The sequence below is a fragment of the Rhamphochromis longiceps genome, linkage group LG11 (genome assembly GCF_057381845.1).
Source record: "Rhamphochromis longiceps isolate RC_006_pf linkage group LG11, R_longiceps_female_GT1.1, whole genome shotgun sequence".
Classification (NCBI taxonomy): Eukaryota; Metazoa; Chordata; class Actinopteri; order Cichliformes; family Cichlidae; genus Rhamphochromis; species Rhamphochromis longiceps.
Genome location: NC_140567.1, coordinates 25,229,817 through 25,256,371, shown reverse-complemented (window position 1 = coordinate 25,256,371; position 26,555 = coordinate 25,229,817). Strand labels below are relative to the sequence as shown.

Here is a 26,555-nt window from a genome sequence, read left to right as displayed (position 1 = left end):
TCTATCTTATGCTTTCTCAAGATAAACAACGACACAGTGCAATTCCTCCTGACCTTTTCTAGACTTCTCCATCAAAACAAAAATAGCATCTGTAGTTCGCTTTCTTGCTCAGTGACCATCACCTGTCAGCCTAGCTTCAAAAACTCTTTCCCATGGGTTTATCCCTTTGTAGTTTGTACTACTACTACTAATAATAATAACAATGAATTATCCTTTGTACTACTTTTTAATAAAAAACATTAAGAAATATTCATTGTTTTCATTAAAATGTGTATTAAATGTATCTGTATTAAAATGTGTTAGCCAGGTAGCATCATTGTAACAGACTTTCTAATTTTGTATCAAATTATAGCTGACTCCTGTCTCTGTCAACTTAAAATAACAGATTTTCTATGCCTCGATCAGTTAAAGTTTTAGGATGCTTTTGCTGGGAGGAGCTAAATTAAATAAAATTGAGAAATATACATGGTTGTTGCGACCAGATAAAAAATGTAAACCTTTCAATAGTAGATTTTTGTTGGTGGCCCCCTCTAGTGGTCTGTAAAATAACAGCGTGGCGGCCCCTACACTCAGATCAGTCCGTTTTGGCAACTAACAAGGTTAAACAAACACAAGAACACAAGACTAAAGAGCGTCAGACTTATGGGAACTAATGCAAAACATTCTAAGGTAAAGCAGAGAGGAACAGGTTGTTTCAGTTCGCCTTCAGAAACTGAAACACTGATGCTATTTTGAGGGCAGAAATAAACCACATGCTGATATAAATAATGACAGGCAACAAACACATCCACATACTTGATGAATCTGATTCCTCATTCTGGAAATCAGTTGCTTCACCTGCTATTTTAACATCCAGACGTTTCAGCATGTCTGCTTGGCCTCAAGTTAAACTCTGAAAACACTTGCGGTGATCAAGGATGCCTAAAAAACTGTTAATGCCGCCCTCTGGTGGTAGGATGAGGATTAAGAGTGGATTAGACAGTGAAATTAATCAAGATCGCTTCATTATTCTAATGTGATAATTGTGCTCAAAAATTGCATGAGTTTATGTTATATTTTTTAGATGTAGAATTTGCAAAGTCTGTCTCGTTCTCTAGTTTAGAACAAAATTTTTCCTGTTTATCTGCAATTTGGAGTTGCTTGATTTTGCCAAGATAAACAATTCCTGGCATTAACGTAGAGAGTTGCTAAACACTGGAAACGACAGACTTTGTGACATTAATGTTTTACTTGAATGTGAGACATTTGCTCTCGCAGCAGCCGACCAGTTCACTCATGGATACGGTTAATTGGAAAATGCGCTGGGTCTCTTGTATCATCTGGTAAGTGGATTAGACATTTTCAAGTTGTCAAATATCTCCTAAAATCCCTTTTTTGGTCATAAATTTCCACTTTTGTGCAGAAATTTTCAAATCATGTAGCTGAAAATAGTGGAGAATTACTTGTGTTTTTATACTGATAATCTGCAAGAATTCACTTTAGATGAACAGTGTTTTATATTTTTATTCATCAGTCAGTATGCCATATATATGCAGTCTTGACAATATTATATTAGTTGCACAGTGGTGTCGATTGTGCCACTGTGTTTGTTCTTCTCTGTTTGTATCAACTTTGGACTGGCAGATCAGATGACTGCAGACTGATAAACAGATCAAACTCTTTCCTTTTTTGTACCTTTCTAGGTTTCTGTATGTCTCAGTGTGTGAGTGCTCACCTCTGCCAGAACCAGAGCCTCAAATGTACGGGAAGGTCCAATCTCCTCTGTACCCTCAGCCTTACCCTCCCAACCTGCAGGAGCAGTGGGACCTCGTTGTCCCTGAGGGCTACCAGATTCGACTCACCTTCACACATTTGGATATTGAAGCTTCTGCGAACTGCTACTACGACTCACTTACAGTCAGACCCATATTTCAATACATATACAGAATTACCCTAAAAATCATAATATTAATAAATAGCTTAAGGTGAAAACCCAAATATGATTCAAGAGTAACGCTTGACAACCTGATTTGAGTTTACCACTTACATATGTTTTCATGTTTCTGTCAAGGTAATTAACAAGGTTATTATAGTTAAAACTAGATGTAAAAGTTTTGAAAAACTTTTGAATAAAATTAAAACTAACTGAAATTATTTTTTAAAGTTGGGAAATTAAAATAAAATATAATTGCAGTCACAAAATTTTATCGACACTTGTCTGATGAGATGTTGCCAAACATGTTTAATGAGACTTTGGATATCTAGAGGACTGTCAGTCAACTGCTTTCAAAAATGCGTGTTTTTATTGTAGTACTTGATTTTCCTAAATCTTGCCTCTGAAATATACATCCATACAATAATACTTAAAAAAGACTAAACTGAAACTATGATAACCCTGGTAATCACCGTGATCATCTTGTTGATTGTGATAATTGCAAGTTAAAAATTTACAACAGTGTATAACCACTGGAGACAACAGCAACAGATAGCTGTAGCTTATCAGCAGATTGTATCGCTGCTGCTATGACAAAAAGTTTTAGAGTCAGTCTTTACTGTGACGTTGCACAGAATTTAAAATGGTAGAGGGACACATAACTGAACAGATTTTTTTCTCTGCATTACTATATCCAGTTTGATGTTGACTTAACTAAACTTAGCATTAGTTCTGGCGGGTCATTGGATTATGTTTGGCCTTTCTGGCACTTTTAACCATCTTAGACATTTAAATGAAGAACCCATGAACTGAACATAAATTTTCATCTTCTGGATTTTGCCTTATTTTCATGTAGGATTTTATTCTTTGATCCTTTAGGTTTTCTACAAAGAGAAGGCCCTCTGGAAATTTTGTGGCAGTGAGAATTCTGCTGATGGGCATCACCCAGGCAACGAGCCCATCTTGTCTCCAGGAAACAGTCTCACCCTCATCTTTCAATCAGACAGCAATAACCCGGAGGCCCACCAGAATCTGGGCTTCTCTGCCCAGTACCATGCAATAGGTAGCTCCTCCACCTCTGTTTCTTGCACTTCCTTCTTTTACTGCTGCGCCAACTCACACTAACGTAATGACTTCTCATTATTAGACATAGATGAATGTTCTGCACCAGAGCCTGGAGATGGCTCAGGGCCACTCTGCTCTCAGATCTGCCTCAACACTCTTGGCTCATATCTCTGCTCCTGTCATCATGGCTATGAACTTCGCTCTGATCAGCGCACCTGTGTGTGTGAGTACCATGAAGATGCTTCCAATGAATGTGCGCTCAGACCATCAAACTGGAGTCTGCTGGGAGAACTTAGCTCCACTTCACAAACACATTCAAACATATAGGATCTCAAGATTACCAAAAGCACTATAAAAAAGAGGAGAGGATGGGGAGTCTGGGTTTAATGTTGGAGGCAGTTGGGTCATCAAACAGCACTAATTATTATCACTTTTTTGATTCTGGACTTAAAACATTGTGTAAGGACTCCCCAAATTATCCTCAAACACTTCAGTCAATTCATTAAGAGGGTAAACTTTCTCAGTTTCTTTCCTCTCTCTCATGCCCAGTATCCTGTGGCGGTGGTATATTTGATGAACCAGAGGGGCATCTGTTCAGTCCGGGATATCCTAATCACCCACCTCATGCTGTGTCCTGTCAGTATGTCATTTCTGTACAAGAGGGCTTCACTATTACTCTAAACTTTACTGACAACTTCCACATTGAGAGCATGGACAGCCCAGAGGGCCCGCAATGTCTCCATCACTGGTTGGAGGTAATGGCGAGCGATTTCAGCACACCTAGATTCATCAAAATCACAGGAAATAAAAATGTCTCTATATGTCATACAATTAATAAACTGTGCACTACTCTCTCCTAAAAAGTTGACTGTCAGAGACGAACAGCCCACAAAGCTATGTGGCAAAACGAGCCCAGGACCGATAGTCACAAACTCAAACATGGTCAAGCTGGAATACCACATTGATGATGAAGGACAGAGCAATGGCTGGAGCCTCGACTACAGCACACACAGTAACATGTCATCAAGCAACTGCAATTCTCCTGTTTGTCCTTCTGGGTTTAAATCTCATTGTAAAATATATGTTTGATTGTTTTTGCTGTTTCCAGGGGTGAAGTGTCCATCACCTGGAAGTGTAGCTAAAGGCAGGGTCACTCCTAATTTGAGTGAATATCTCTTCAGAGATTACATCTATGTACGCTGCGATCAAGGATACAAGCTGATGATGGTTAGCTGAAATTGTGTTTTTTAACAGTGAAAAACAAAATAATTGTTTCCTGGTTACTGTGTATAATGTAAAACATGGTTTTTATACCCTTCTTTAAAGAATGGTCGGGAGATGGAGAGTTTCTCTTCCATTTGCCAAAGCAATGGGCAGTGGCACCTTCCTCTGCCAGAATGCCACAGTAGGTCGTCTCTAAGCATATATACACAAAGTCTTCTCCATCCATACTAGTGTTCACAGACAAAGTGCATTTTGTTGTATTTTCTTGTTTTGTTCCTCTGCAGTAATTGATTGCGGAGAACCTGACCCCTTGCTGAACGGAGGCGTGGCCTTCCTTTCTGGGTTTCAGAATCAGTATCTTTCTGTTATTCAGTATCGCTGCAATGAACCATTTTACTCTCTCCTTGGGGATGCAAACGGTGAGATGTTAATAGTGCAATTTGTTTTGGATTCCTACTGTTCATTACTTTCCTTTTGCACAGTTCTGAAACTTTACTATTAGCAGGCTCCATTAACTATAATGTGCGATTCTCATTCAGTCAAACCATCATGGCATACTGATATGATGATACATGATATATACTACCATGATTCAAAACTTAAATAAGATTTAAATGCTAACATGATTTAACTGGAAATATATACCCTTTACATTTCTTCCACAAGGGGGAGAACTGAAACTCTTGAGGATCAGCAAAAAAAAATGTAAAAGTCACATTGTTTCTTCTTCTGCTCCTCAGTTAACTTCACATGTGATGCAGACAGGAAATGGAGATCAACCCATGAAGTTATTGACAGTCCACTTTGTTTACCAGGTATACATTTCCATCCTGCAAAACTTGATGAAGATCAAATGGTTAATTTAATGGGAAATTGATGTGTGAGATTTATATGTAAGTTTGTATCCAATTCAGTTTGTGGTCAGCCAACAAATCACATCAATGTGTATCAGAGGATCTTTGGAGGCCAGGATGCTCCAGATAATACAATCCCCTGGCAAGTGCTACTGAGTGTAAGTGGAAACAGGGGAGGAGGCATGGTGATTGGAGACCGGTGGATTATGACAGCAGCTCATAATGTAGTAAATAAGGGAGTGATGGTAGCAAATGAAACTCTACGGGTAAGTAGTTGACTGTGAGCATTACTTTGTATGATCTCTGTCTGATTGGGATTCCCTTGGTAAATCTTTCCTTTTATGATATTGACTTGCAGATTTTCATGGGACTTAATGAGGTAAAAGCCCTCGAGAAATCTCCTCTGTTTGTTGCCTCAATCCATGTTCACCCTGAGTACAACAACCCCAACTATGTAGACTACAACAATGACATTGCCCTGATCAAACTGAATGTCACACTCACATTCGACTCATCTGTAATGCCAGTGTGTTTGCCAGAACCAGGAGCCACATATGATACTGGTGTGATGGGGTAAACAAACTATTATTGTGTCATAATGATTTTGAAGTCTCTTTAATGTCATCTACACTGTATAAAATTTGATGTTACTTTTAAGTGCTCTCATTGTTTGTTAACCACTTTATTTTGACAAGCTATTATCTTTAAGGTTCTGGATTAGTAAGAATTTTACTGAGCCCACAATGAATGTGTTTTGTATTCTTTCAGGCTGGTGTCTGGCTTTGGTGTTACAAACGAGAATAATCGTCGCATTCTAACAAATCAACTGAAGTATGTTTATCTCCCAGTGGTGGACCAGCAGACATGCAGGGATTCAGTCACTTCGGCAAGGAGAAGACGTAACAACATACCAGACTTAACAAATAACATGTTTTGTGCTGGACTCCCTGAAGGTGGGAAGGACTCTTGCCAGGGTGACTCTGGGGGCCCCTTCACTCTGACTAAAGATGGGCGACAATGGGCTGCTGGGATTGTCAGCTGGGGGGTTGAGTGTGGAGGAAAGGGCACATATGGAGTCTATACCAGAGTCGCTAATTACCTGAACTGGATCAAGAAGACCATGCAGGAGAACTAAAGTTACAGTAATTCAGTACAACACGGTGTAAATACACGATGAGAAAAAAAATTGCATAATAAACTAAATTTTCTCTGTTGTGGAGTTTGATTTGAGAATTTTTAATCTATATTTCATTAAAAAACTCTATAAATTCAGTTATTGATTTACTGTCTGTGAGTCAATGCATTATCTTTAAATCCCTGCAAAGCCTGTCTTTTACTACGTTTGAATAAAGATAGTTAATGCAGATCTGCATGTGTTTTATTCTTGTGTCTAAGATTAATCAAATCCTCCCACTTTAAAAACAATAACCACATCATCAGTCATTTCATCCCACTCTAACATTACTAAGCAATACTTTTATATGCAAAGAAGGCCCGCTCTCTTTCCACGTGCTTTTCCTTCGGCTCATTCTCTACAGGTTTGTACTTGATACGAACTTAAATTCTTTTGGTTTTTATGTACAACCATGTTCGAGGCATTATTGGCATTTTTTCTCCCGTACAAATCATGTTTCTACTTGTTTTTGCCAAAACAAACAAAGATAAAAAAGCTTGAAGACAAAAAGTCCAGTTCAAATTCCAGTGCTAAATACAGCTAATCATCTTCTGTGTGACAGTCATGGTTCATTCCAGTCTGAGACATCTCTTCTGGAAGTACAATCGACACCAGAGCTTTACAAACATGGGCTGGACCCACTGCATCATTTGGTGAGTGTGATGAAGATTTTTTTAATTTGTTCGTTGTATTAAAGAATCTTTTATTTCGGTGAATTTCTCATTAAGCTCATGGAGCCTATCAGTATTGCAGAGCTTTTTGTTATATGATGTTTTTTTTAATCATTATGCTTCATCTACAACCAATGTTCTAGACATATAGCTGTTAAAGTTGAAGACGTTGAACAAATTGTTAGTAATGTAGAAGAAATCAGCTTGGTGATTGAAGAAAGTTGATGTTAAAATTAAAGTGAAAATCAGCGGTTGTGTCACTTTATTTGCTCTTGTTCTGTTTGCATCAACTTTGGACGACTGACTCAGCTCCAGCTCTCTGTTTATTTGCTTTTCCAGGTTTCTGTGGTTTTCAGTGAGCGAGTGCCAGCAGCTGTCCACCACTGAGCCTGAAATGCACGGACAAATCCAGTCTCCCCAATATCCGCGACCTTATCCTCCCCACCTGCAAAAGCAATGGGACCTCTGGGTTCCCAGGGGTTACCAGATCCAGCTGTCTTTAACACATCTGGATATTAAAGTTTCTGCAGACTGCAGTCAAGACTCTCTCACAGTCAGAGCTTTGATTAGATCTGAATTTAAAAAATATTTCAAACAAGATACAAAACTTTTTATATTGCAGTTTTCAATTTTAGTGTATTCATTCATTCAGTTTGATTGGAAGTTAATTTGAATTAAGACGTTGGTTTAGAATTTTGTTTTTTTTTACAAAAGCAGTTTGTTAACATGAGTTTTGACTTAATTTTCCAGTTTTTCTATGATGAAAAGGTTTTGGGAAAGTTTTGTGGCCAGGGAAACTCTACTGATCACCATGGTGACGAGACGATCCTTTCTCCAGGCAACAAACTGACTCTCGTATTCCAAACAAGTGACTCTACACCAGAGCATCAACAACATACTGGTTTTTCTGCCACGTATAAGGCAATAGGTACAGTTTTCCTGAAATTTTCCAACTCCCATTAATGTACTATTTCATCAACAGCTTCAGGAAAAGTTTAACACAGTAAATATTCTTTAAATAGACATAGACGAGTGTTCCAAAACAGACCCAGGACTGGATTCAGGTCCGCTTTGCTCTCAAATCTGTATCAACACTGCTGGGTCCTACCACTGCTCCTGCCACAGTGGTTACAAGCTTCATTTAGACCAGCGCACATGTCTGTGTAAGTGTCGAATACAAGAAATTAGGCCTTTTTGTACATTAATACTTGTCATATGAAGCTCAGTCGCTAGAATATGGTTGAGGTGGTATGCTGATTACTGATTCTCTTACTGTTATTATTATACTGACCTTTGGTTCTTGCCCAGTGTCCTGTGGTGGGTGTGTTTTTGACAAGCATGAAGGACATCTGTCCAGTCCAGGGTATCCTAAACCCTCACCCCCTTTTCTCTCCTGCAAGTACATCATCTCTGTGGAGCCCAGATTCATCGTGACGCTCAACTTCAGAGACAATTTTCACATTGATAATAAAGATAATCAGCATGGTTCAAGCTGCCAAGGTCACTTTTTACAGGTAACGACTCGCGGTACCCACAGGGATTAAAAGTTACAAACCATGCTCCTCTGGTCTGTATGTAGCCTTCCACTATCTCTCCCCTCATAGGTGACCATTCCAGGCAGATTAGCTATGAAATTTTGTGGAACAAAGAGTCCTGGTCTGATAGTTACAAACTCAAGTACAGTCAGGCTGGACTACCACACTGAGGAGGAAGGTCTGAGCAACGGCTGGAGCCTGCAATATAGCACACATGGTGAGGAGGAGAGGTGGCATTTCCACGTTAGCAGTTTAAAACTATTTTTCTCATGCTGTTCATTCATGTTTGGTTGCTGCGTTCTTTACAGAGGTGAAATGTCCACACCCAGGGAGTGTGACAAAAGGCAGGATCACTCCTGATTTAAATGAATACTTTAGTGGAGACTCGATCCATGTCACTTGTGACCAAGAATACAAGTTGATGATGGTAATATGACATTTCATTGTTTACTACAGTGTGCATCAGTGAACTTTATTAACAGCCTCTTTTCCCTCACAGGATATTTATAGAGTTTTTTTTGCTATCTCCATGTGTCTGTGTTTGAGCAACAGAAGCAGATCTTTCTTCATTTTTCTTTAGGTTTTTTCTTTGGTGAATTTGTCAATTAGAAAATGTGTGTAACAGTCATATATTTTCAGGGACAACAAGAGATTAAGACATTCTCAGCCATGTGTCAAAGCGACGGGCAGTGGCAACTCCCTCTCCCAACCTGCATAGCAGGTACTGATGTGCTGTCAAAATAAAATACTCTAATAACAAATTTAGGACTTCAAAATGAAAGCATGAAGCCTTTGCTTACACCTGAGTTCTGTTCATCTTATCCAGTTTGTGGTCAGCCAACAAATCACATCAATGTGTATCAGAGGATCTTTGGAGGCCAGGATGCTCCAGATAATACAATCCCCTGGCAAGTGCTACTGAGTGTAAGTGGAAACAGGGCAGGAGGCATGGTGATTGGAGACCGGTGGATTATGACAGCAGCTCATTATGTAGTAAATAGGGGAGTGGTGGTATCAAATGAAACTCTACGGGTAAGTAGTTGACTGTGAGGATTACTTTGTATGATCTCTGTCTGATTGGGATTCCCTTGGTAAATCTTTCCTTTTATGATATTGACTTGCAGATTTTCATGGGACTTAATGAGGTAAAAGCCCTCGAGAAATCTCCTCTGTTTGCTGCCTCAATCCATGTTCACCCTGAGTACAACAACCCCAACTATGTAGACTACAACAATGACATTGCCCTGATCAAACTGGAAGACACACTCACATTCGACTCATCTGTAATGCCAGTGTGTTTGCCAGAACCTGGAGCCACATATGATACTGGTGTGATGGGGTAAACAAACTATTATTGTGTCATAATGATTTTGAAGTCTCTTTAATGTCATCTACACTGTATAAAATTTGATGTTACTTTTAAGTGCTCTCATTGTTTGTTAACCACTTTATTTTGACAAGCTATTATCTTTAAGGTTCTGGATTAGTAAAAATTTTACTGAGCCCACAATGAATGTGTTTTGTATTCTTTCAGGCTGGTGTCTGGCTTTGGTGTTACAAACGAGAATAATCGTCGCATTCTAACAAATCAACTGAAGTATGTTTATCTCCCAGTGGTGGACCAGCAGACATGCAGGGATTCAGTCACTTCGGCAAGGAGAAGACGTAACAACATACCAGACTTAACAAATAACATGTTTTGTGCTGGACTCCCTGAAGGTGGGAAGGACTCTTGCCAGGGTGACGCTGGGGGCCCCTTCACTCTGACTAAAGATGGGCGACACTGGGCTGCTGGGATTGTCAGCTGGGGGGTTGAGTGTGGAGGAAAGGGCACATATGGAGTCTATACCAGAGTCGCTAATTACCTGAACTGGATCAAGAAGACCATGCAGGAGAACTAAAGTTACAGTAATTCAGTACAACACGGTGTAAATACACGATGAGGCAAAACATTTGGACAATAAATATTATACTATTTTCGCTCTGCTGTGGAGTTTGATTTGAGAATTTTTAATCTATATTTCACTAAAAGCTCAGTTTTTGATTTTCCGCTTTCTGGAAACAACCACAAAATACTGTCTGAAAGTCGGTGCATAGTCTTTAAATCCCTGTAACGCCTGTCTTTTACTACGTTTGAATAAAGATAGTTAATGCAGATCTGCATGTGTTTTTTTCTTGTGTCAAAGATTAATCAAATCCTCCCACTTTGAAAATGATAAACACATCATCAGTCATTTCATCCCGCTCTAACAAAGAAGGCCCGCTCTCTTTCCATGTGCTTTTCCTTCGGCTCATTCTCTACAGGTTTGTACTTGATACGAACTTAAATTCTTTCGGCTTTTATGTGCAACCATGTTCGAGGCATTATTGGCATTTTTTCTCCCATACAAATCATGTTTCTACTTGTTTTTGCCAAAGCAAACAAAGAAAAAAAGAAGAAGCTTGAAGACGGGCGATCGTGGCTCAAGAGTTGGGCGTTCGCCTTGTAATCGGAAGGTTGCCGGTTCGAGCCCCGGCTTGGACAGTCTTGGTCGTTGTGTCCTTGGGCAAGACACTTCACCCGTTGCCTACTGGTGGTGGTCAGAGGGCCCGGTGGCGCCAGTGTCCGGCAGCCTCGCCTCTGTCAGTGCGCCCCAGGGTGGCTGTGGCTACAATGTAGCTTGCCGTGAATGTGTGTGTGAATGGGTGGATGACTGGATATGTAAAGCGCTTTGGGGTCCTTAGGGACTAGTAAAGCGCTATATAAATACAGGCCATTTACCACAAAAAGTCCAGTTCAAATTCCAGTGCTAAATATAGCTAATCATCTTCTGTGTGACAGTCATGGTTCATTCCAGTCTGAGACATCTCTTCTGGAAGTTCAATCAATGCCAGAGCTTTACAGACATGGGCTGTTTTTCTTTTTCTTTTGTGAATTTCCAATTTAGCTCACAAAGCCTATCAAGATTTTAGAGCTTTTTGTTATATGGTGTTTTTTTTAATCATTATGCTCCGTCTACAACCAATGTTCTAGACATGAAGCTGTTAAAATTGAACAAGGCGAGCAAATTGTTAGTAATATAGAAGAAACCAGTTTGGTGTTAGAAGAAAGTTGATGTTAAAATTAAAATAAAAATCAGCGATTGCATCACTTTATTTGCTCTTGTTCTGTTTGCATCAACCTTGGATGACTGACTCAGCTCCAGCGCTCTGATTTTTTCACTTTTCCAGGTGTCTGTGGTTTTCAGTGAGCGAGTGCCGGCAGCTCTCCAACACTGAGCCTGTCATGCACGGACAAATCCAGTCTCCCCAATATTCTCAACCTTATCCTCTCATCCTGCAAAAGCAATGGGACCTCTGTATCTACTGGTTTCAGATTTTTATGTAACTTAATGATATCAGAACATTTCAGCGCTCTCTTCAGTAAGCAGCTCAGTCTATTTTCACCCTGAGTACAACTACTCCAGCAGTACAGACTACAGCAATGGTACTGACTTGATCAGAGTGCAAAAGTAGATCTCATAATCTCATGTGTAATGCCCATATGTTTGCCAGAGGAGGGTGCTACACACATAACTGAAATAAGAGGCAAATAAATACATTAGATTTTTTAAAAGTATCATATTTATCTAAAAGGAGTAAACATTTTCCTCATAAATTTTTGAATTTGTTCTTCTCCCCTAAGTAACAACATGTATAAATTTCACTAATTTTGTGGAAAAGATTTACAGGAAGTCACTGCTGTATTTTTGTTTTCACGCTGGTTTCGGGCTTTGGTCTTTCAATAATGAGCATGTGTATTTCCACAAGGAGACACATGAAATACCAGAATTAACAAATAACATGTTTTGTGCTGAACTCCCTGAAGGTGGGAAGGACTCGTGCCAGGGTGACAGAGACACTGGGCTGCTGGGATTGTCAGCTGGTGGGTTGAGTGCATACCAGGTAACAATCTGTTGTTAGCATAAAGGCATTTAATCACACATTTAAGTCTTCAGTCTGTTGTCAGACAGCAAAATCCCTTAAGTGTAAGAGTATATCATGAGTATAAATGGAGCCAGGAGAGCAAGCATAGTTGCAAGACCAGTTAATTATGACTTCAAATAGTTATGTTGTAACGGGCAACCTGTATCAAATTTAACAGGTTCAATTGCATGTGTTATTTGATATTTGCTTATTGAATACTTCCCCCCCTTCCTCTTATGGTGTTGATTTGCAGATTTTCATGTGATCTAATAATATCAGAACCCACCAGGTCTCCCCTATGTTTCTGGTCACACTACAACAATGCCATCACCTTGATCAAACCTCTACACTTGATCATATTCACCTCATTCATTATGATTATGTCCATATGCTTGCCAGCAGAAGATGCTGATTCTTGTGAACACATTCGCCAATTTATGCTTTTCTCCACTCGAGTGCCAACCTATAGATCTCACTCGGCTTCAACATGAAATACTTGTAGATGTTTTGAATTTTCCATAAGTCTCAGTTATACAGTGGGATGCAAAAGTTTGGGCAACCTTGTTAATAGTCGTTATTTTCCTGTATAAATCGTTGGTTGTTACAATAAAAAATGTCAGTTAAATATATCATATAGGAGACACACACCGTGATATTTGAGAAGTGAAATGAAGTTTATTGGATTTACAGAAAGTGTGCAATAATTGTTTAAACAAAATCAGGCAGGTGCATAAATTTGAGCACCACAAAAAAAGAAATGAAATCAATATGAAGTAGATCTGCCTTTTGAAGAAATTACAGCCTCTAAACGCTTCCTGTAGGTTCCAATGAGAGTCTGGATTGTGGTTGAAGGTATTTTGGACCATTCCTCTTTACAAAACATCTCTAGTTCATTCAGGTTTGATGGCTTCCGAGCATGGACAGCGCTCTTTAACACACACCACAGATTTTCAATAATATTCAGGTCTGGGCTGAGATGGCCGTTCCAGAACGTTGTACTTTTTTCTCCGCATGAATGCCTTAGTGGATTTTGAGCAGTGTTTTGGGTCGTTGTCTTGATGACCACATATTTTACTGTAGGCAGCAGGTGTTTTTCTTGGAATGCTGTGTTCTTTTTCCTCCATGCATAACACCCCTTCTTATGTCCAAATAACTCAATTTTAGTTTCATCAGTCCACAGCACCTTATTCCAGAATGAAGCTGGCTTGTCCAAATGTGCTTTAGCAAACCTCAAGCGGCTCTGTTTGTGCTGTGGGCAGAGAAAAGGCTTCAATTTTGCATACAACATCTCCTTGTGTAAAGTGCGCCAAATGGTTGAACGATGCACAGTGACTCCATCTGCTGCAAGATGATGTTGTAGGTCTTTGGTGCTGGTCTGTGGGTTGACTCTGACTGTTCTCACCATTCGTCGCTTCGGTCTATCCGAGATTTTTCTTGGTCTGCCACTTCGAGCCTTAACTTGAACTGAGCCTGTAGTCTTTCATTTTCTCAATATGTTCCTAACTGTGGAAACAGACAGCTTAAATCTCTGAGACAGCTTTCTGTATCCTTCCCCCAAACCATGATGGTGAACAGTCTTTGTCTTCAGGTCATTTGAGAGTTGTTTTGAGACCCCCATGTTGCTACTCTTCAGAGAAAATTAAAAGAGGAGGGAAACTTACAATTGACCCTCTTAAATACTCTTTCTCATTATTGGATTCACCTGTGTATGTAGGTCAGGGGTCACTGAGCTTACCAAGCCAATCTGAGTTCCAATAATTAGTTCTAAAGGTTTTGGAATCACTAAAATGACAACAGTGCCCAAATTTATGCACCTGCATGATTTTGCTTAAACAATTATTGCACACTTTCTGTAAATCCAATAAACTTCTTTTCATTTCTCAAATATCACAGTGTGTGTCTCCTATATGATATATTTAACTGACATTTTTTTTTATTGTAACAACCAACAATTTATACAAGAAAATAATGACTATTAACAAGGTTGCCCAAACTTTTGCATCCCACTGTACTTTTGTTTCAGGCTTTGGTGTTTTGCTTTTGCATTGTAAACATGGATAACAGGCAGATTCAAACAAGCAAACTGGAGTATGTGCATTTCTCAGTGGTGAAGCAGGAATTTAATCATTTTGCTTAGGAGAAAAACATAGGGGGCACATTGTGTCTATAACTATCTGAACTTGAGCAACACTGGAGCCTATCCGAGCTACAGTACCATAAGGTTAGAAGCAGGGTGCACCCTGGACAGGTCACCATGTTGTCGCAGGGCCAACACAGAGCCCAGGATAAAATCCTGTAACAATTTATTCTTGGAGAAATTCAGCAAACAAAACAGACCAATACATTTAGAATCTAAGTCTTCATTAGGGTCTATAAGAAATCAGACACATCAGAGGGACACAGTGGAGACACCTCTGGTTGAACGGTTTGGAGACATGCTTGTGTGGACTGGACAAAGCATGGATGTCCAGTCCCTGTCCCTATCCATGATCCACTTTGGTAACCCTAAAACCAAACAGACAAAAGAAGATTTATTTATTTAATTATTAATTCATTCATCCATATATTTTATTTATGTTGTCGATTTACGTTAAAATGAGCGTGTGTGCTTGTTTCCGCATTGACTGATGACGGACCTCTGTTCTGTCATTGGGCGATCCTGCCTGTTCGCTTTCACTTTCATTCCACCCACTGCTACAGTGCGCATGCTCCTGACAAAGAAACAGCTGCACAGACTCTTGAACTACCTTTATTGTTTACTTTTAGATTGCGTTAAATTTAAAGTCCAGCACGTATGATGATCGCCATCGATGGAGTGAAGAACGGATATAAACAACTCTAGGCAGTAAACTCCTGAATAATGCGGTGGTAGTTGTTGAAATCAAAAGTGAAAGTGCTGTGGTGCACTCAGCAGTTATTTGATATCCTTCTAATTTTAATTTACAAAAAAACTGGGAACACTTGCACTATGGTGGGGATGATGATGGTTATTAAAGTCATTTTAACTGGATACCTCATGACGTGCGTTTATGGTAAGAGCATAAATCTCATTGATTAAGCACTGACTGTAGAGACGTGACTGTGAGCTCGACATTAAAGCTTTTAACAGAAGTATTTGCTGATAACCGAAGAGCTCTGAGAAAAGTGGGTATTTTCTGAACCTCTACTTAACAGTATTTAGGTTAAAATGGCAGCAGAATAATAGAAGGGCTCAATATACCGAAACACCTGAGCTCTCTGATCTTTTCTCTCTATTAGTCCAGACAGTGGTTCTATCTTAAATGCTGGTGCACTAAGATTTTTAAGAACTGTTCTTCTTCTTGTTTCTTCAGCTGATGGAGTTGCAGATGTGGTACTCACCTGCACTCTGGTGGAGGAGGGAGCTGGACTTGGTGGAATGGGAGGCGGTCACTTCACTCGGACTCCAGCCACTCTTATTTTACGAGATGTTGCTGTGGGCCCGGACGAATCACTCGAAGAACTCACTCCGTTTGTTCCTCCCTCCATCCCTGATCCAGACCTCCTCCTGTTTGAGGCCAAAGGTTTTTCCCTTGCCACCTCTTTGTGCAAAGTTTCCTCTAATGTAAGCAGGACTCTGTGATGAACTTCTCTTATTCTTTGTAACAGTATCATCTCCTGAGATCCCCAATGCAAACGTGCTGCTCCATGCAGACTGCAATGAGCAGGAAGTGATGTGCGAATTAAGTAGTTACTCTCCTCGGGGATTCGAGGAAAACTCAGATCGGGTCTTTTTCATGGTGTCCCTCAGTGTGGATGAGGTTGACTTCAGCACTGCGCTGATTCTGGAGACCTTGAAGGTGGAGAAAGACGAGTCAACCCTGATGCAAAGCAAGCTGGCTCTTCCTCTCAGCCAGTCAGGAACTCTGCTTACCGACTGTGAGATCCATAGTTTAATATCACATTTTATACGAAGGAGCTTTATATGGTTTTCTTAGATTACACATCATCCTCAAATGTTTTCTACCCCTCAGTGATATTTGTGGTGTTCACCCACATAAAGTCTGTGTCTGCCCCTCTGAGAAGTGATGTTCTCCTCAACTGTGGCTTCAAGCAGCAGGACACGCCATTAGCACAGGAAGTGGGCATTGAGTGGCGTCTGCAGCACAGAGGTAAAGGCAGGAAGGTGCTTGAAATGAAGAGGGCGCTGGATGATACAGAAGGCAGCACGATAGGTGAGCATTGTAGGTGTTAGCAGGTGTATCTGCATGTGTAATGCAGGGTTTGGCAATGAGAACCTACACTGTTTATTTTAATGGCTTTAAGACTGATGCTACTCAGGATGGTGATAGTTCAATAGTGGCATCCCACTTTACAAATATATGTTTAAAAAAAGGGGCTTTGAATGATTGTTTCTAGTGATCTTAGGAGGATCATTTTAGTGACAGTCTTCTGAATGTTTTCAGTGAGTTTCTAGCCATGGGTTTCTTTATGTATGTAAGTTTTGAACCAAATGTCTGATTTTTATTAATTGTTTAGATAATGGTATTGAGACAAGTGGAAAGGAGACTATAATGTCAATTTTTGACTTTTATTTCAGGCCTGTTGTCACCAAAGATGACCTTTAGCATCTTAGCATTTTTACTATGTTTCTGTAAAGTTGCCACAAAAAGTTATCAGAAAGTTAACTCAAAAGTTATTTGAGATTTTAAAAAATATTCATCCGTGGAGAAGCTAGCAAACAGGAAGTGAGGTCATATGAAAAGATTTTTATGGTATTGGAACCAAACTTTATGGATGTATTTAAAGATTACAAGCAAACAAACAAAAAACAAAACAAAACAAAAAACCACTGAAAAAACAAAATGCATCTGTCTTACTACTATTGCCACCTGTAAAATGAAGATAATTTCACCTTCACCCTTTTTGTACCCCACATTGCTGCTTGTAGTTGTATTTGAATAAATAGATTTTAAATAGGTGTACAAGTTTGTTATTTTATAAATAATTCAGGACCTCAGAAGAACTGTTAAAACATATGAAATCACAGGGACAGTGGGTGATCTCAGTCCTGCACCAGCTCCAGTGTCAGTGTACATATAACTAGATTTGGATTTTAATTACATAAAGTTTTTACATGCCTTTTACATGCCTCCTTTAAAAATACATTTATCTTATAGTTTTAAAGGAGGTCATTTAGGAATTAAATATCTTCATCCTTTACCCACAATTCACCTCTGTGTATTCATGAAATTCTGCTCTGTAGTTTAGTCTTGCTGAATTACTGACAGACAGGCAGATGCCATTAAAGCACACATGTGGAGATGATGTGAAGAGCACGAACTGAAGAAACATCAAACAATTATTATTCTGTCTGTTTAGTGGACGGTGAGAGGGCCGGCTCAAGCATAAATGCTGCCCAGGTTGTTGGTGAGGGTAACGTGTCTTTGACTCTGACCACGCTGAAGGTTGGAGATGAGGGGACCTACATCTGTACAGTCAGTCTTGGTCCTTTCCACTCCCAGCAGGTCGTTCAACTTCGCATTATTCGTAAGTTTCACTCTGATCTTAATCCTCAGCCGTTGTTTTCTTTGATATTCTGTTAATTCTTCTCTCTTACTTTTCCCCCATAGAACCTCCAGATGTTTCCCTCTCAGTCGAGAAGTTGGTTTTAAAGTCAAGTTCGTCCCAGAAATTAAGTTGTCACAGCAGTAAATACTACCCACTGGATTCTCACGTCAGTAACTGTGTTTTGAGATGTAACTGTTACCCATTACTGTTTTGTAACACCATCCTTTTAAACACCAATCTTATTAGTAACTTTAATATATTATCATGTTTATGAAAGGAGATTTTTTTCTCAATCACAATGAAATAGAGGAATTTAATAGAGAAGTTATTGCAGGCCTTAAACCAGCCTCTCTCTCAAAGTCTCTCTAAGGACGCCTGAAAGTGTAGATATTTTTAAACGTACCAATGCTCTTCATCTTGTTAATGAAAAGTGTCTTTATTTGCTGTTTTGATAATAAGTTATCTTCCATATTTATTCATTTGTGTCCTTTTGAATTGCACTAGCTCCTAAGGCTACATTTAATTGAATGACAGGTCATAATTCTCTGCTCTTTTCTGTTTTTTAGATTGAGTGGTTTTCCCTCTCTCCTACGGACACAGAGCCACAGCTCTTTATAGATCAGGGCTCCCTGTCCAGTCATCGGCAGCACGGTGATGGAACGTTCACCCTGTCCTCTCACATAGCTGTGCCTCCCACCACCGTCCCAGGAACCAAAATCATCTGCAAGGTCTCCCACACAGCTCTAGAAGAACCGCTCTTTGTTAGTGTGGTGGTGGAACCTCCTGAGCCTAGTATGTATATCTATTTAACACTTTTTAAAAAAATTTTTTTTACCATTATCAAAGGGTTTTCATTATCTTGCTGAGAGTGGAATATAAATAGATGACAAGTCTGACATTGCTATTTTTATATTTTTCTATAGAAAAAAACTCTGGTTCGGTCCTGAGCTAACAAAATCCTACAGTGGAAGTTTTGGTTCAATCATATAGAAACTGGCAGTTGTAGTTAAACCAGGTGTTTTCCACATTTTCAGTTGGCATTTGGGGCCTTGACGTGTTACAAATGTAACAATTTACAGATCACTTTTAGCACCCTTGATGCACAACACTTTGGTTGACTTTGTGGATGAATTCAACATGACAATTTATTTCAGAAACAGTGTAAACATTTTTTTTCTATTATGAGGGTGATTGTATTTATGTCTGATGTTAACCTTATCCACAAAACCTTTGTGTGTCTCCGCAGATTCCTATTGGTGGATACTGGGCTTCCTGATCATCACTGTACTTTTCTTCTATCAGGTCATGGGATAAATTTCACTTACATCATCGTGACTGGAGACTAGAAAGTTTCTTTGTGTCATTTTAGTGTTTAAGTTATTTTTTTTAGGTATTCCACTGGTTTGTTCAACTCTTCCAGCTTTCTAGAAACTGAAAAACAAAAGTATAGAATAAAATTAGTCTCAGGAGGTTTACAAATGTGTAATATGTGATCAACAGGTGTATACTAAAATTTATAAATGTGTACAATGATTTGTAAGTTTTGAAGACTCACATGCTCTAATCCACACACAAATACAGAGGAATTGGAACACATGGAAAACTAATTTACAAATGGATATATCAAACCTGAATAAACAGTCAGGACACAAATTTTACAGTTCGACTTTATAAATTTGATAATTTGTACTTTTAGAAAGTTTCCTGTAACATTCTTTATATTCTCACATACAGATCTTTAAATATGCATGCATGAATCCTCTGATATGCACAGTGAGGGTTTGAGACTTCACATTGTGATGTTCACATAGTTCCACAAATGTAAGCTGTGTTCAAGTGCTAGAGAAAACAACTGGTACATCTGGGGTTCCAGTGGATTCATATGTGTGCTTGTTTTAGTTACTATGGATTATGTAGGGTGGAGAGACATCTCTATGGCTCGTCCTCTGAAGTGAATCCACAGGTGCTGACAATTTCTTGTATATTTTGATTATATATGATTAAGTTGATATGGATAACAATCTAGGTTACTATATGGCATCTATGTATGTTTCCTAGTCCAGTGTAATGAGCTGTTCTGTTTATTTATGTGTGGATCGAGCACCCAAGTAGTGAAAAATTTAATCATTGTGCACATTTGTAAATCTTAATTTACGTTTAATTTATATATCATTTGTAAACATTTGGGAAAAAATTTTGCTCCGTACAAAAAACTTTTTGGGGGGGTGAAAGCTATGCATATGGTAACTGATCTATTTATGACATAGCTGTGAAATTTCTATACATGATACATTTTTTGTTTATTATTTTTAATACCAACCTATTTTTGCACTATGCAAGTTTGAAGCTTGCAATATGCTAAATTGCATTAAAACCCACAGATCACATCCCAAACTATGTTATTCACCAACAGTACAAATTTTATTCATATACGATAACACTGCAATTATACAGTAGCAAACTCCCTTACATGGAATTATTCCCTTCACAGCTTTCAGTATGGTTGTTGTCGGGGGGGCTGTTGTTTGCAGGTAGAAAATAATGGTGTGTAGGGGCAGTAGGCATTTTCATCTTCTGCAGACATGAAAGGTCCACACGATTTGTGTCATGGTCCTGGGCCATGTGGGCCCAGTATTCTTAGTTTTCATGTATTTTTGTATTTTGTTCCTTATTTAGGCCATGTTTTCTGAGTTGCCCTGTTGTGTTGTTCCCTAAGTGTTTTCCCTTCATGGCTCTCTCCCCCCTGTGTGCCCTCTATGTATTTATGAGCCCTCGTCTCCCTTTGTGGTTGTTTCATGTTTCCCCAGCCTGTTACGTCTGTGTTTCCCCGTGCTCTCTCTCCTCCTGTCTGAACCTCTGTGCCTGTACATGTCATGTTCAGTTCACCCTGCCCTGTCTCATTATGATTATCAGTGTCACCTGTGTTCCCCGTGTGTGCCCACTTTCCTCGTTTACCCTCTGTGTATTTCTGTCTGAGTCTCCCTCTGTTCGGCGTCGTGTTCTCCCTCATGTTGTGTGGATCTCCCTGTGTCTCTCTGCGTATGTTAGTTTACTTTTCCCAGTTTAGTTTTGTATTTCCTATGTTCTGCCATTCCAGCATTAAAGCTGTGATTTTGAGTTCATCCCCGTGTCTGTGAGTTTTGCTATTGGGTCCTTCTCCTGCCTGCCACACAACGTATCATGACAGAAGAACACGACCACAACATGGACCCAGCAGTTCACAACCCCTCCGCGGACCTCCAGTACGATCTGACCATGTCAGACCCAGCGGACAGTCCGGACGAGATTGGGGAGGAGCTGCAACGGCTCTGCCGGCTCATGACGCGCATCTGTGGGTGCACGGACCCCAGAGTGGTGTCCACCGGGTTGGCGGCCATTGACGCAATCCTCCAGCAAGCGCCACAGCTCCGGCGGTTTCCCCAGCTTTTTGAGGCGTTCGACTCTCTGGCCCCCCTGAAGGAGGAGCTTCGCGCCCGCACGCTGGCCCAGAGGGTGTTAAACGCCGCCTCCGCACCTACGACTCCGACCCGCAAACGGTTGTCGTTGCCGCTGCCTCGCGAGCCGGAGGCAGTCAGAGTAGGGACTCTGAGGCTCACCGCTGCACCGCCATCAACTCACAGTTCGTCTCCGCCACTGTCAAACTACATAGCCCAGCGCACCGAGATGGTGGAGGTCACAGATTTCGACGACGATGAGCGACAGCAGGTATTGCTAGCCTTACGGGAGGACGAGCTTCGTTGGAAGCCCTGGCTCGTTTCAGAGGAGGAACTCACACCTGTTGCACCGCCTCGGACCAGCCGCTCGCCCTCCCCACACTGCTCAGACTTTACTTCGCCTGCCTCTTTTCTGGCAAGGATGTGGGCGGACGACGAGGAGATCGCCGCCACATCACCCTCTGCTTCGGTGACTCCAGCATCCATCGTACACACTTCCAGAAAGAACCGGCGTCAGCGCCGCCGTCGCGCACTGCTACGTCCTGTCTCGCCCTCCACGAAGCGTCCCGCGGACGCTGTGGGGGTCCTGGACGTCGATCACGAGGGGCAGCAGCACGCCGCAGGCGCACAGCTAGTGGAAGAGTTCGGGAGGGAGCCGTGGCTCGCTCCTGATCATGACGAGCGCTCTTTCCGGGGGACTCGACTGGCTCTTGGGGGTCCCCGGAGTTGCCAGGGACTTCCACCGCTCACCCCGCCCGCTTCCACGGATAAAAAGAAGCGGCACTCTCGCCACCGGCACCCTGAGCCTGCCATTTCTCGGACAGTTTTTTCTGAGCCTGCTCCTTTTCCTGCTCGTGTTTCTCCTCCCAGGTCAGTTCAGTTAGCTCCCTCGCAGCCACCCTCAGTTCAGTTAGCTCCCTCGCAGCCACCCTCAGTTCAGTTAGCTCCCTCGCAGCCGCCCTCAGTTCAGTTAGCTCCCTCGCAGCCGCCCTCAGTTCAGTTAGCTCCCTCGCAGCCGCCCTCAGTTCAGTTAGCTCCCTCGCAGCCGCCCTCAGTTCAGTTAGCTCCCTCGCAGCCGCCCTCAGTTCAGTTAGCTCCCTCGCAGCCGCCCTCAGTTCAGTTAGCTCCCTCGCAGCCGCCCTCAGTTCAGTTAGCCCCCTCGCAGCCCTTCACAGCTCAGTCGGCTACCCTCCTGGAAGCCCCCGCTGCCTGGTATTTTCAGCATCGGCATCTTTTCCCGTCAAGATTTATCGCTAAATCATTCGATCCTCCCTTAAGAGAGAGACTGCATCCTCGCTGCCTTCACCCCAGTACACCAGTGTCACCTGGGTCTCCAGTGTCACCCCCAGTTCAGTCTCCAGTAGCTCCAGTGCCGCCTGTAGCGCAGGCCCCAGTAGCTCCAGTGCCGCCTGTAGCGCAGGCCCCAGTAGCTCCAGTGCCGCCTGTAGCGCAGGCCCCAGTAGCTCCAGTGCCGCCTGTAGCGCAGGCCCCAGTAGCTCCAGTGCCGCCTGTAGCGCAGGCCCCAGTAGCTCCAGTGCCGCCTGTAGCGCAGGCCCCAGTAGCTCCAGTGCCGCCTGTAGCGCAGGCCCCAGTAGCTCCAGTGCCGCCTGTAGCGCAGGCCCCAGTAGCTCCAGTGCCGCCTGTAGCGCAGGCCCCAGTAGCTCCAGTAGCCCAGTCCCCGATAGCAGTACGGTCCGCTGGTCAGCTTAACATCCAGCCAGGGGTCTCAAATCTCTCTGGCTCTGCATCAGCTCCTGCTGGGAGCTCGGATGAGCTCATCCAGGACTCCGCGGCTCCCACGCCGCCATCTACCTCGTCAGCTGGGGGTTCAGGAGAACCGCACCAGCCTCATGCCGCGTCAGCTGGAGGGTCCGAGGGGCCCGTTCAGCCTCATGCCTCGTCAGCTGGAGGGTCCGAGGGGCCCGTTCAGCCTCCTGTCTCCGCTGGAGGGTCCGAGGGGCCCGTCCAGCCTCATGCCTCGTCAGCTGGAGGGTCCGAGGGGCCCGTTCAGCCTCATGCCTCGTCAGCTGGAGGGTCCGAGGGGCCCGTTCAGCCTCCTGTCTCCGCTGGAGGGTCCGAGGGGCCCGTTCAGCCTCCTGTCTCCGCTGGAGGGTCCGAGGGGCCCGTTCAGCCTCATGCCTCGTCAGCTGGAGGGTCCGAGGGGCCCGTCCAGCCTCATGCCTCGTCAGCTGGAGGGTCCGAGGGGCCCGTTCAGCCTCCTGTCTCCGCTGGAGGGTCCGAGGGGCCCGTTCAGCCTCACGCCGCATCAGCTGGAGGGCCCGAGGAGCCTGTCCAGCCACCACCTGCGACCGCCTCGTCGTCGCCTGGTCCGGCTGCATCTGCCTGTGCTTCTGCTACGCCTGGGCCAGCCTCTGCCTGTGCTTCTGCTACGCCTGGGCCAGCCTCAGTCTTCGTCCTCGTCTGGCCCAGCCTCAGAGTCTTCGTCCTCGTCTGGCCCAGCCTCAGAGTCTTCGTCCTCGTCTGGCCCAGCCTCAGAGTCTTCGTCCTCGTCTGGCCCAGCCTCAGAGTCTTCGTCCTCGTCTGGCCCAGCCTCAGAGTCTTCGTCCTCGTCTGGCCCAGCCTCAGAGTCTTCGTCCTCGTCTGGCCCAGCCTCAGAGTCTTCGTCCTCGTCTGGCCCAGCCTCAGAGTCTTCGTCCTCGTCTGGCCCAGCCTCAGAGTCTTCGTCCTCGTCTGGCCCAGCCTCAGAGTCTTCGTCCTCGTCTGGCCCAGCCTCAGAGTCTTCGTCCTCGTCTGGCCCAGCCTCAGAGTCTTCGTCCTCGTCTGGCCCAGCCTCAGAGTCTTCGTCCTCGTCTGGCCCAGCCTCAGAGTCTTCGTCCTCGTCTGGCCCAGCCTCAGAGTCTTCGTCCTCGTCTGGCCCAGCCTCAGAGTCTTCGTCCGCCGCGGCCTCAGAGCCTTCGTCCGCCGCGGCCTCTGAGCCTTCGTCCGCCGCGGCCTCTGAGCCTTCGTCCGCCGCGGCCTCTGAGCCTTCGTCCGCCGCGGCCTCTGAGCCTTCGTCCGCCGCGGCCTCTGAGCCTTCGTCCGCCGCGGCCTCTGAGCCTTCGTCCGCCGCAGCCTCAGCCTGTGCTTCGCCTGGTCCCGCCTCGACTGGTCCTGTGCCCCGCCTGGTCCCGCCTCGACTGGTCCTGTGCCCACCGGGCCTCGGCCAGTACGCCTGACACTGGAGAGCCGCCGCCGCTGCTTTCCGCGCGGCCGGCCCCCTGAACTACTCCGTCGTCTCCTTCGCCGCCGCCGCTGCCTTCCGCGCGGCCGGCCCCCTGAACTGCTCCGTCGTCTCCTTCGCCGCCGCCGCTGCCTTCCGCGCGGCCGGCCCCCTGAACTGCTCCGTCGTCTCCTTCGCCGCCGCCGCTGCCTTCCGCGCGGCCGGCCTCCTGAACTGCTCCGTCGTCTCCTTCGCCGCCGCCGCTGCCTTCCGCGCGGCCGGCCCCCTGAACTGCTCCGTCGTCTCCTTCGCCGCCGCCGCTGCCTTCCGCGCGGCCGGCCTCCGGACCAGCTCTGCCACCTGTGCCACCTGCCTGGTCGGCCCCCCGACCGTGTGACCCGTGAACTCTGGTGCCTGTGGGCTCTGGGTCGGCCCCCTGAACTTTATTTTGACTATGGTCATGTGCTCCCGTGTTTTCTGTTGTTTATTTTGTTTCCCGTTCTGGTCCCTCCGTCCTGGTCCCCCGCCTCCCGCCCTGGGTGGGTTGTTTTCTGTTTTTGTTTCTCGGGTTTGGGCTGTCGGGAGCCAGCCCTTTAGGGGGGGGTGGTGTCATGGTCCTGGGCCATGTGGGCCCAGTATTCTTAGTTTTCATGTATTTTTGTATTTTGTTCCTTATTTAGGCCATGTTTTCTGAGTTGCCCTGTTGTGTTGTTCCCTAAGTGTTTTCCCTTCATGGCTCTCTCCCCCCTGTGTGCCCTCTATGTATTTATGAGCCCTCGTCTCCCTTTGTGGTTGTTTCATGTTTCCCCAGCCTGTTACGTCTGTGTTTCCCCGTGCTCTCTCTCCTCCTGTCTGAACCTCTGTGCCTGTACATGTCATGTTCAGTTCACCCTGCCCTGTCTCATTATGATTATCAGTGTCACCTGTGTTCCCCGTGTGTGCCCACTTTCCTCGTTTACCCTCTGTGTATTTCTGTCTGAGTCTCCCTCTGTTCGGCGTCGTGTTCTCCCTCATGTTGTGTGGATCTCCCTGTGTCTCTCTGCGTATGTTAGTTTACTTTTCCCAGTTTAGTTTTGTATTTCCTATGTTCTGCCATTCCAGCATTAAAGCTGTGATTTTGAGTTCATCCCCGTGTCTGTGAGTTTTGCTATTGGGTCCTTCTCCTGCCTGCCACACAACGTATCATGACAGATTTGTATTTGAAAGCAGCTAATAGTGCAATTGCACTATGAGTATTTATTACCTGAGACATGGTCTCTGTAATATTTTTGTAAACTATTTACTTTATATTTTTTCCCAGGAGCCCACAAAGGCCCAGAAATTATTTTTTTAAAAGAGCAACAATATTGAAAGCACCTTAAATGAACATAAAGTTGTTTTTCCTTGAATGTAAAATTATGCTTTGAGTATTTGGGGCTTATTTAGACTTTTTTTTTTTGATCAATATAAAGTGGGAAAGGGTTGTTTTTTTCTGTGACTCTACTGAAAAATTGGTATGACTATTTAAACAATCACAGCCTCTTAAATCCCACTTACCTGCTGAATTTACTGTGCATTCAATAATTTAGAAGCCTGGCAGAACTTTGTTTTATATTCTAGTGGAGATCCTGATGCTCCCTGTGACATTTAAGGAGGATGGAGTGATGCTGCCATACAAGCCTTAGTTTGAATGTGTGACTTGGTGTGTAACGTCAGTGAAAGATGGTACATAGACCCAATAAATGTAGATTATTATACTTAAAGTGGGAATTTGAGAAGGTTTTTGTTATACTTCTTATTTTTGGTACTATATATATATTTGTTTTATCCTCCCTTCAGTTTTTGTATGATTTTATTTTATTTTATTGTACCTGTAATATAGAAGGATTATGTAATACTGTGACAATGGTTAAGGAATTTCCACTGATCAATCTTTGTACATTGTGGAATTGATTGAAGTCATTAAAAAAATACAACATCATGAAAAGCTTCATGCTGTTCATAATAAACCCCTCAGTGCAATTACATTTTATTTCTATAGCACCAAATTACAACAAAAGTCTCAAGGTGCTT

The 26,555-nt window shown here is 43.3% G+C and overlaps 4 protein-coding genes across 5 annotated transcripts; all 4 read left to right on the top strand.

Moving 5' to 3' along the window:
- Positions 1–1,221: 1,221 nt before the first annotated feature.
- Positions 1,222–6,396, top strand: LOC146659284 (complement C1r subcomponent-like). Its single transcript, XM_085423234.1, has 13 exons — positions 1,222–1,322; positions 1,683–1,896; positions 2,792–2,975; positions 3,060–3,200; positions 3,527–3,732; positions 3,842–3,989; positions 4,086–4,204; positions 4,304–4,382; positions 4,486–4,620; positions 4,942–5,016; positions 5,116–5,321; positions 5,414–5,628; positions 5,824–6,396. The coding sequence occupies exons 1-13, from the start codon at positions 1,222–1,224 to the stop codon at positions 6,188–6,190; spliced, it is 2,190 nt and encodes a 729-aa protein (XP_085279360.1). The 3' UTR covers positions 6,191–6,396.
- A 384-nt stretch (positions 6,397–6,780) lies between these two features.
- Positions 6,781–10,545, top strand: LOC146659283 (complement C1r subcomponent-like). The gene is made up of 11 exons (XM_085423236.1): positions 6,781–6,882; positions 7,240–7,453; positions 7,651–7,828; positions 7,923–8,063; positions 8,209–8,414; positions 8,505–8,652; positions 8,744–8,862; positions 9,075–9,156; positions 9,262–9,467; positions 9,560–9,774; positions 9,970–10,545. Exons 1-11 carry the CDS (start codon positions 6,794–6,796, stop codon positions 10,334–10,336), a joined length of 1,965 nt encoding a protein of 654 aa, XP_085279362.1. The 5' UTR covers positions 6,781–6,793; the 3' UTR covers positions 10,337–10,545.
- Positions 10,546–15,102: 4,557 nt separating this feature from the next.
- tapbpl (TAP binding protein like) lies at positions 15,103–20,507 on the top strand. The gene is made up of 8 exons (XM_085423247.1): positions 15,103–15,412; positions 15,713–15,922; positions 16,008–16,277; positions 16,373–16,573; positions 17,721–17,888; positions 17,972–18,075; positions 18,476–18,701; positions 19,156–20,507. The coding sequence occupies exons 1-8, from the start codon at positions 15,349–15,351 to the stop codon at positions 19,221–19,223; spliced, it is 1,311 nt and encodes a 436-aa protein (XP_085279373.1). The 5' UTR covers positions 15,103–15,348; the 3' UTR covers positions 19,224–20,507.
- A 242-nt stretch (positions 20,508–20,749) lies between these two features.
- Positions 20,750–24,234, top strand: LOC146659281 (uncharacterized). 2 transcript variants are annotated; one of them, XM_085423231.1, is made up of 3 exons: positions 20,750–23,169; positions 23,254–23,688; positions 23,780–24,234. In XM_085423231.1, coding segments are annotated over exons 1-3 (2,517 nt in total). In that variant the 5' UTR covers positions 20,750–21,089; the 3' UTR covers positions 23,782–24,234. The 2 variants fall into 2 exon arrangements, with proteins under 2 accessions (XP_085279357.1, XP_085279356.1); XM_085423230.1 differs by having other exon boundaries at positions 20,750–23,688.
- Positions 24,235–26,555: the final 2,321 nt, after the last annotated feature.

Coding starts and splice junctions, on each gene's coding strand:
- tapbpl (XM_085423247.1), top strand. CDS start 15,349: ATGGTGGGGATGATGATGGTTATTAAAGTCATTTTAACTGGATACCTC. Junction 15,923..16,007: donor CCTCCTGTTTGAGGCCAAAG/GTTTTTCCCTTG, acceptor TCTTTGTAACAG/TATCATCTCCTGAGATCCCC. Junction 16,278..16,372: donor AGGAACTCTGCTTACCGACT/GTGAGATCCATA, acceptor TCTACCCCTCAG/TGATATTTGTGGTGTTCACC.
- LOC146659281 (XM_085423230.1), top strand. CDS start 21,090: ATGACAGAAGAACACGACCACAACATGGACCCAGCAGTTCACAACCCC.
- LOC146659284 (XM_085423234.1), top strand. CDS start 1,222: ATGTTTTACTTGAATGTGAGACATTTGCTCTCGCAGCAGCCGACCAGT. Junction 2,976..3,059: donor TGCCCAGTACCATGCAATAG/GTAGCTCCTCCA, acceptor TCTCATTATTAG/ACATAGATGAATGTTCTGCA. Junction 4,383..4,485: donor TCCTCTGCCAGAATGCCACA/GTAGGTCGTCTC, acceptor GTTCCTCTGCAG/TAATTGATTGCGGAGAACCT.
- LOC146659283 (XM_085423236.1), top strand. CDS start 6,794: ATGGTTCATTCCAGTCTGAGACATCTCTTCTGGAAGTACAATCGACAC. Junction 6,883..7,239: donor TGGACCCACTGCATCATTTG/GTGAGTGTGATG, acceptor TTGCTTTTCCAG/GTTTCTGTGGTTTTCAGTGA. Junction 7,454..7,650: donor GCAGTCAAGACTCTCTCACA/GTCAGAGCTTTG, acceptor TTAATTTTCCAG/TTTTTCTATGATGAAAAGGT.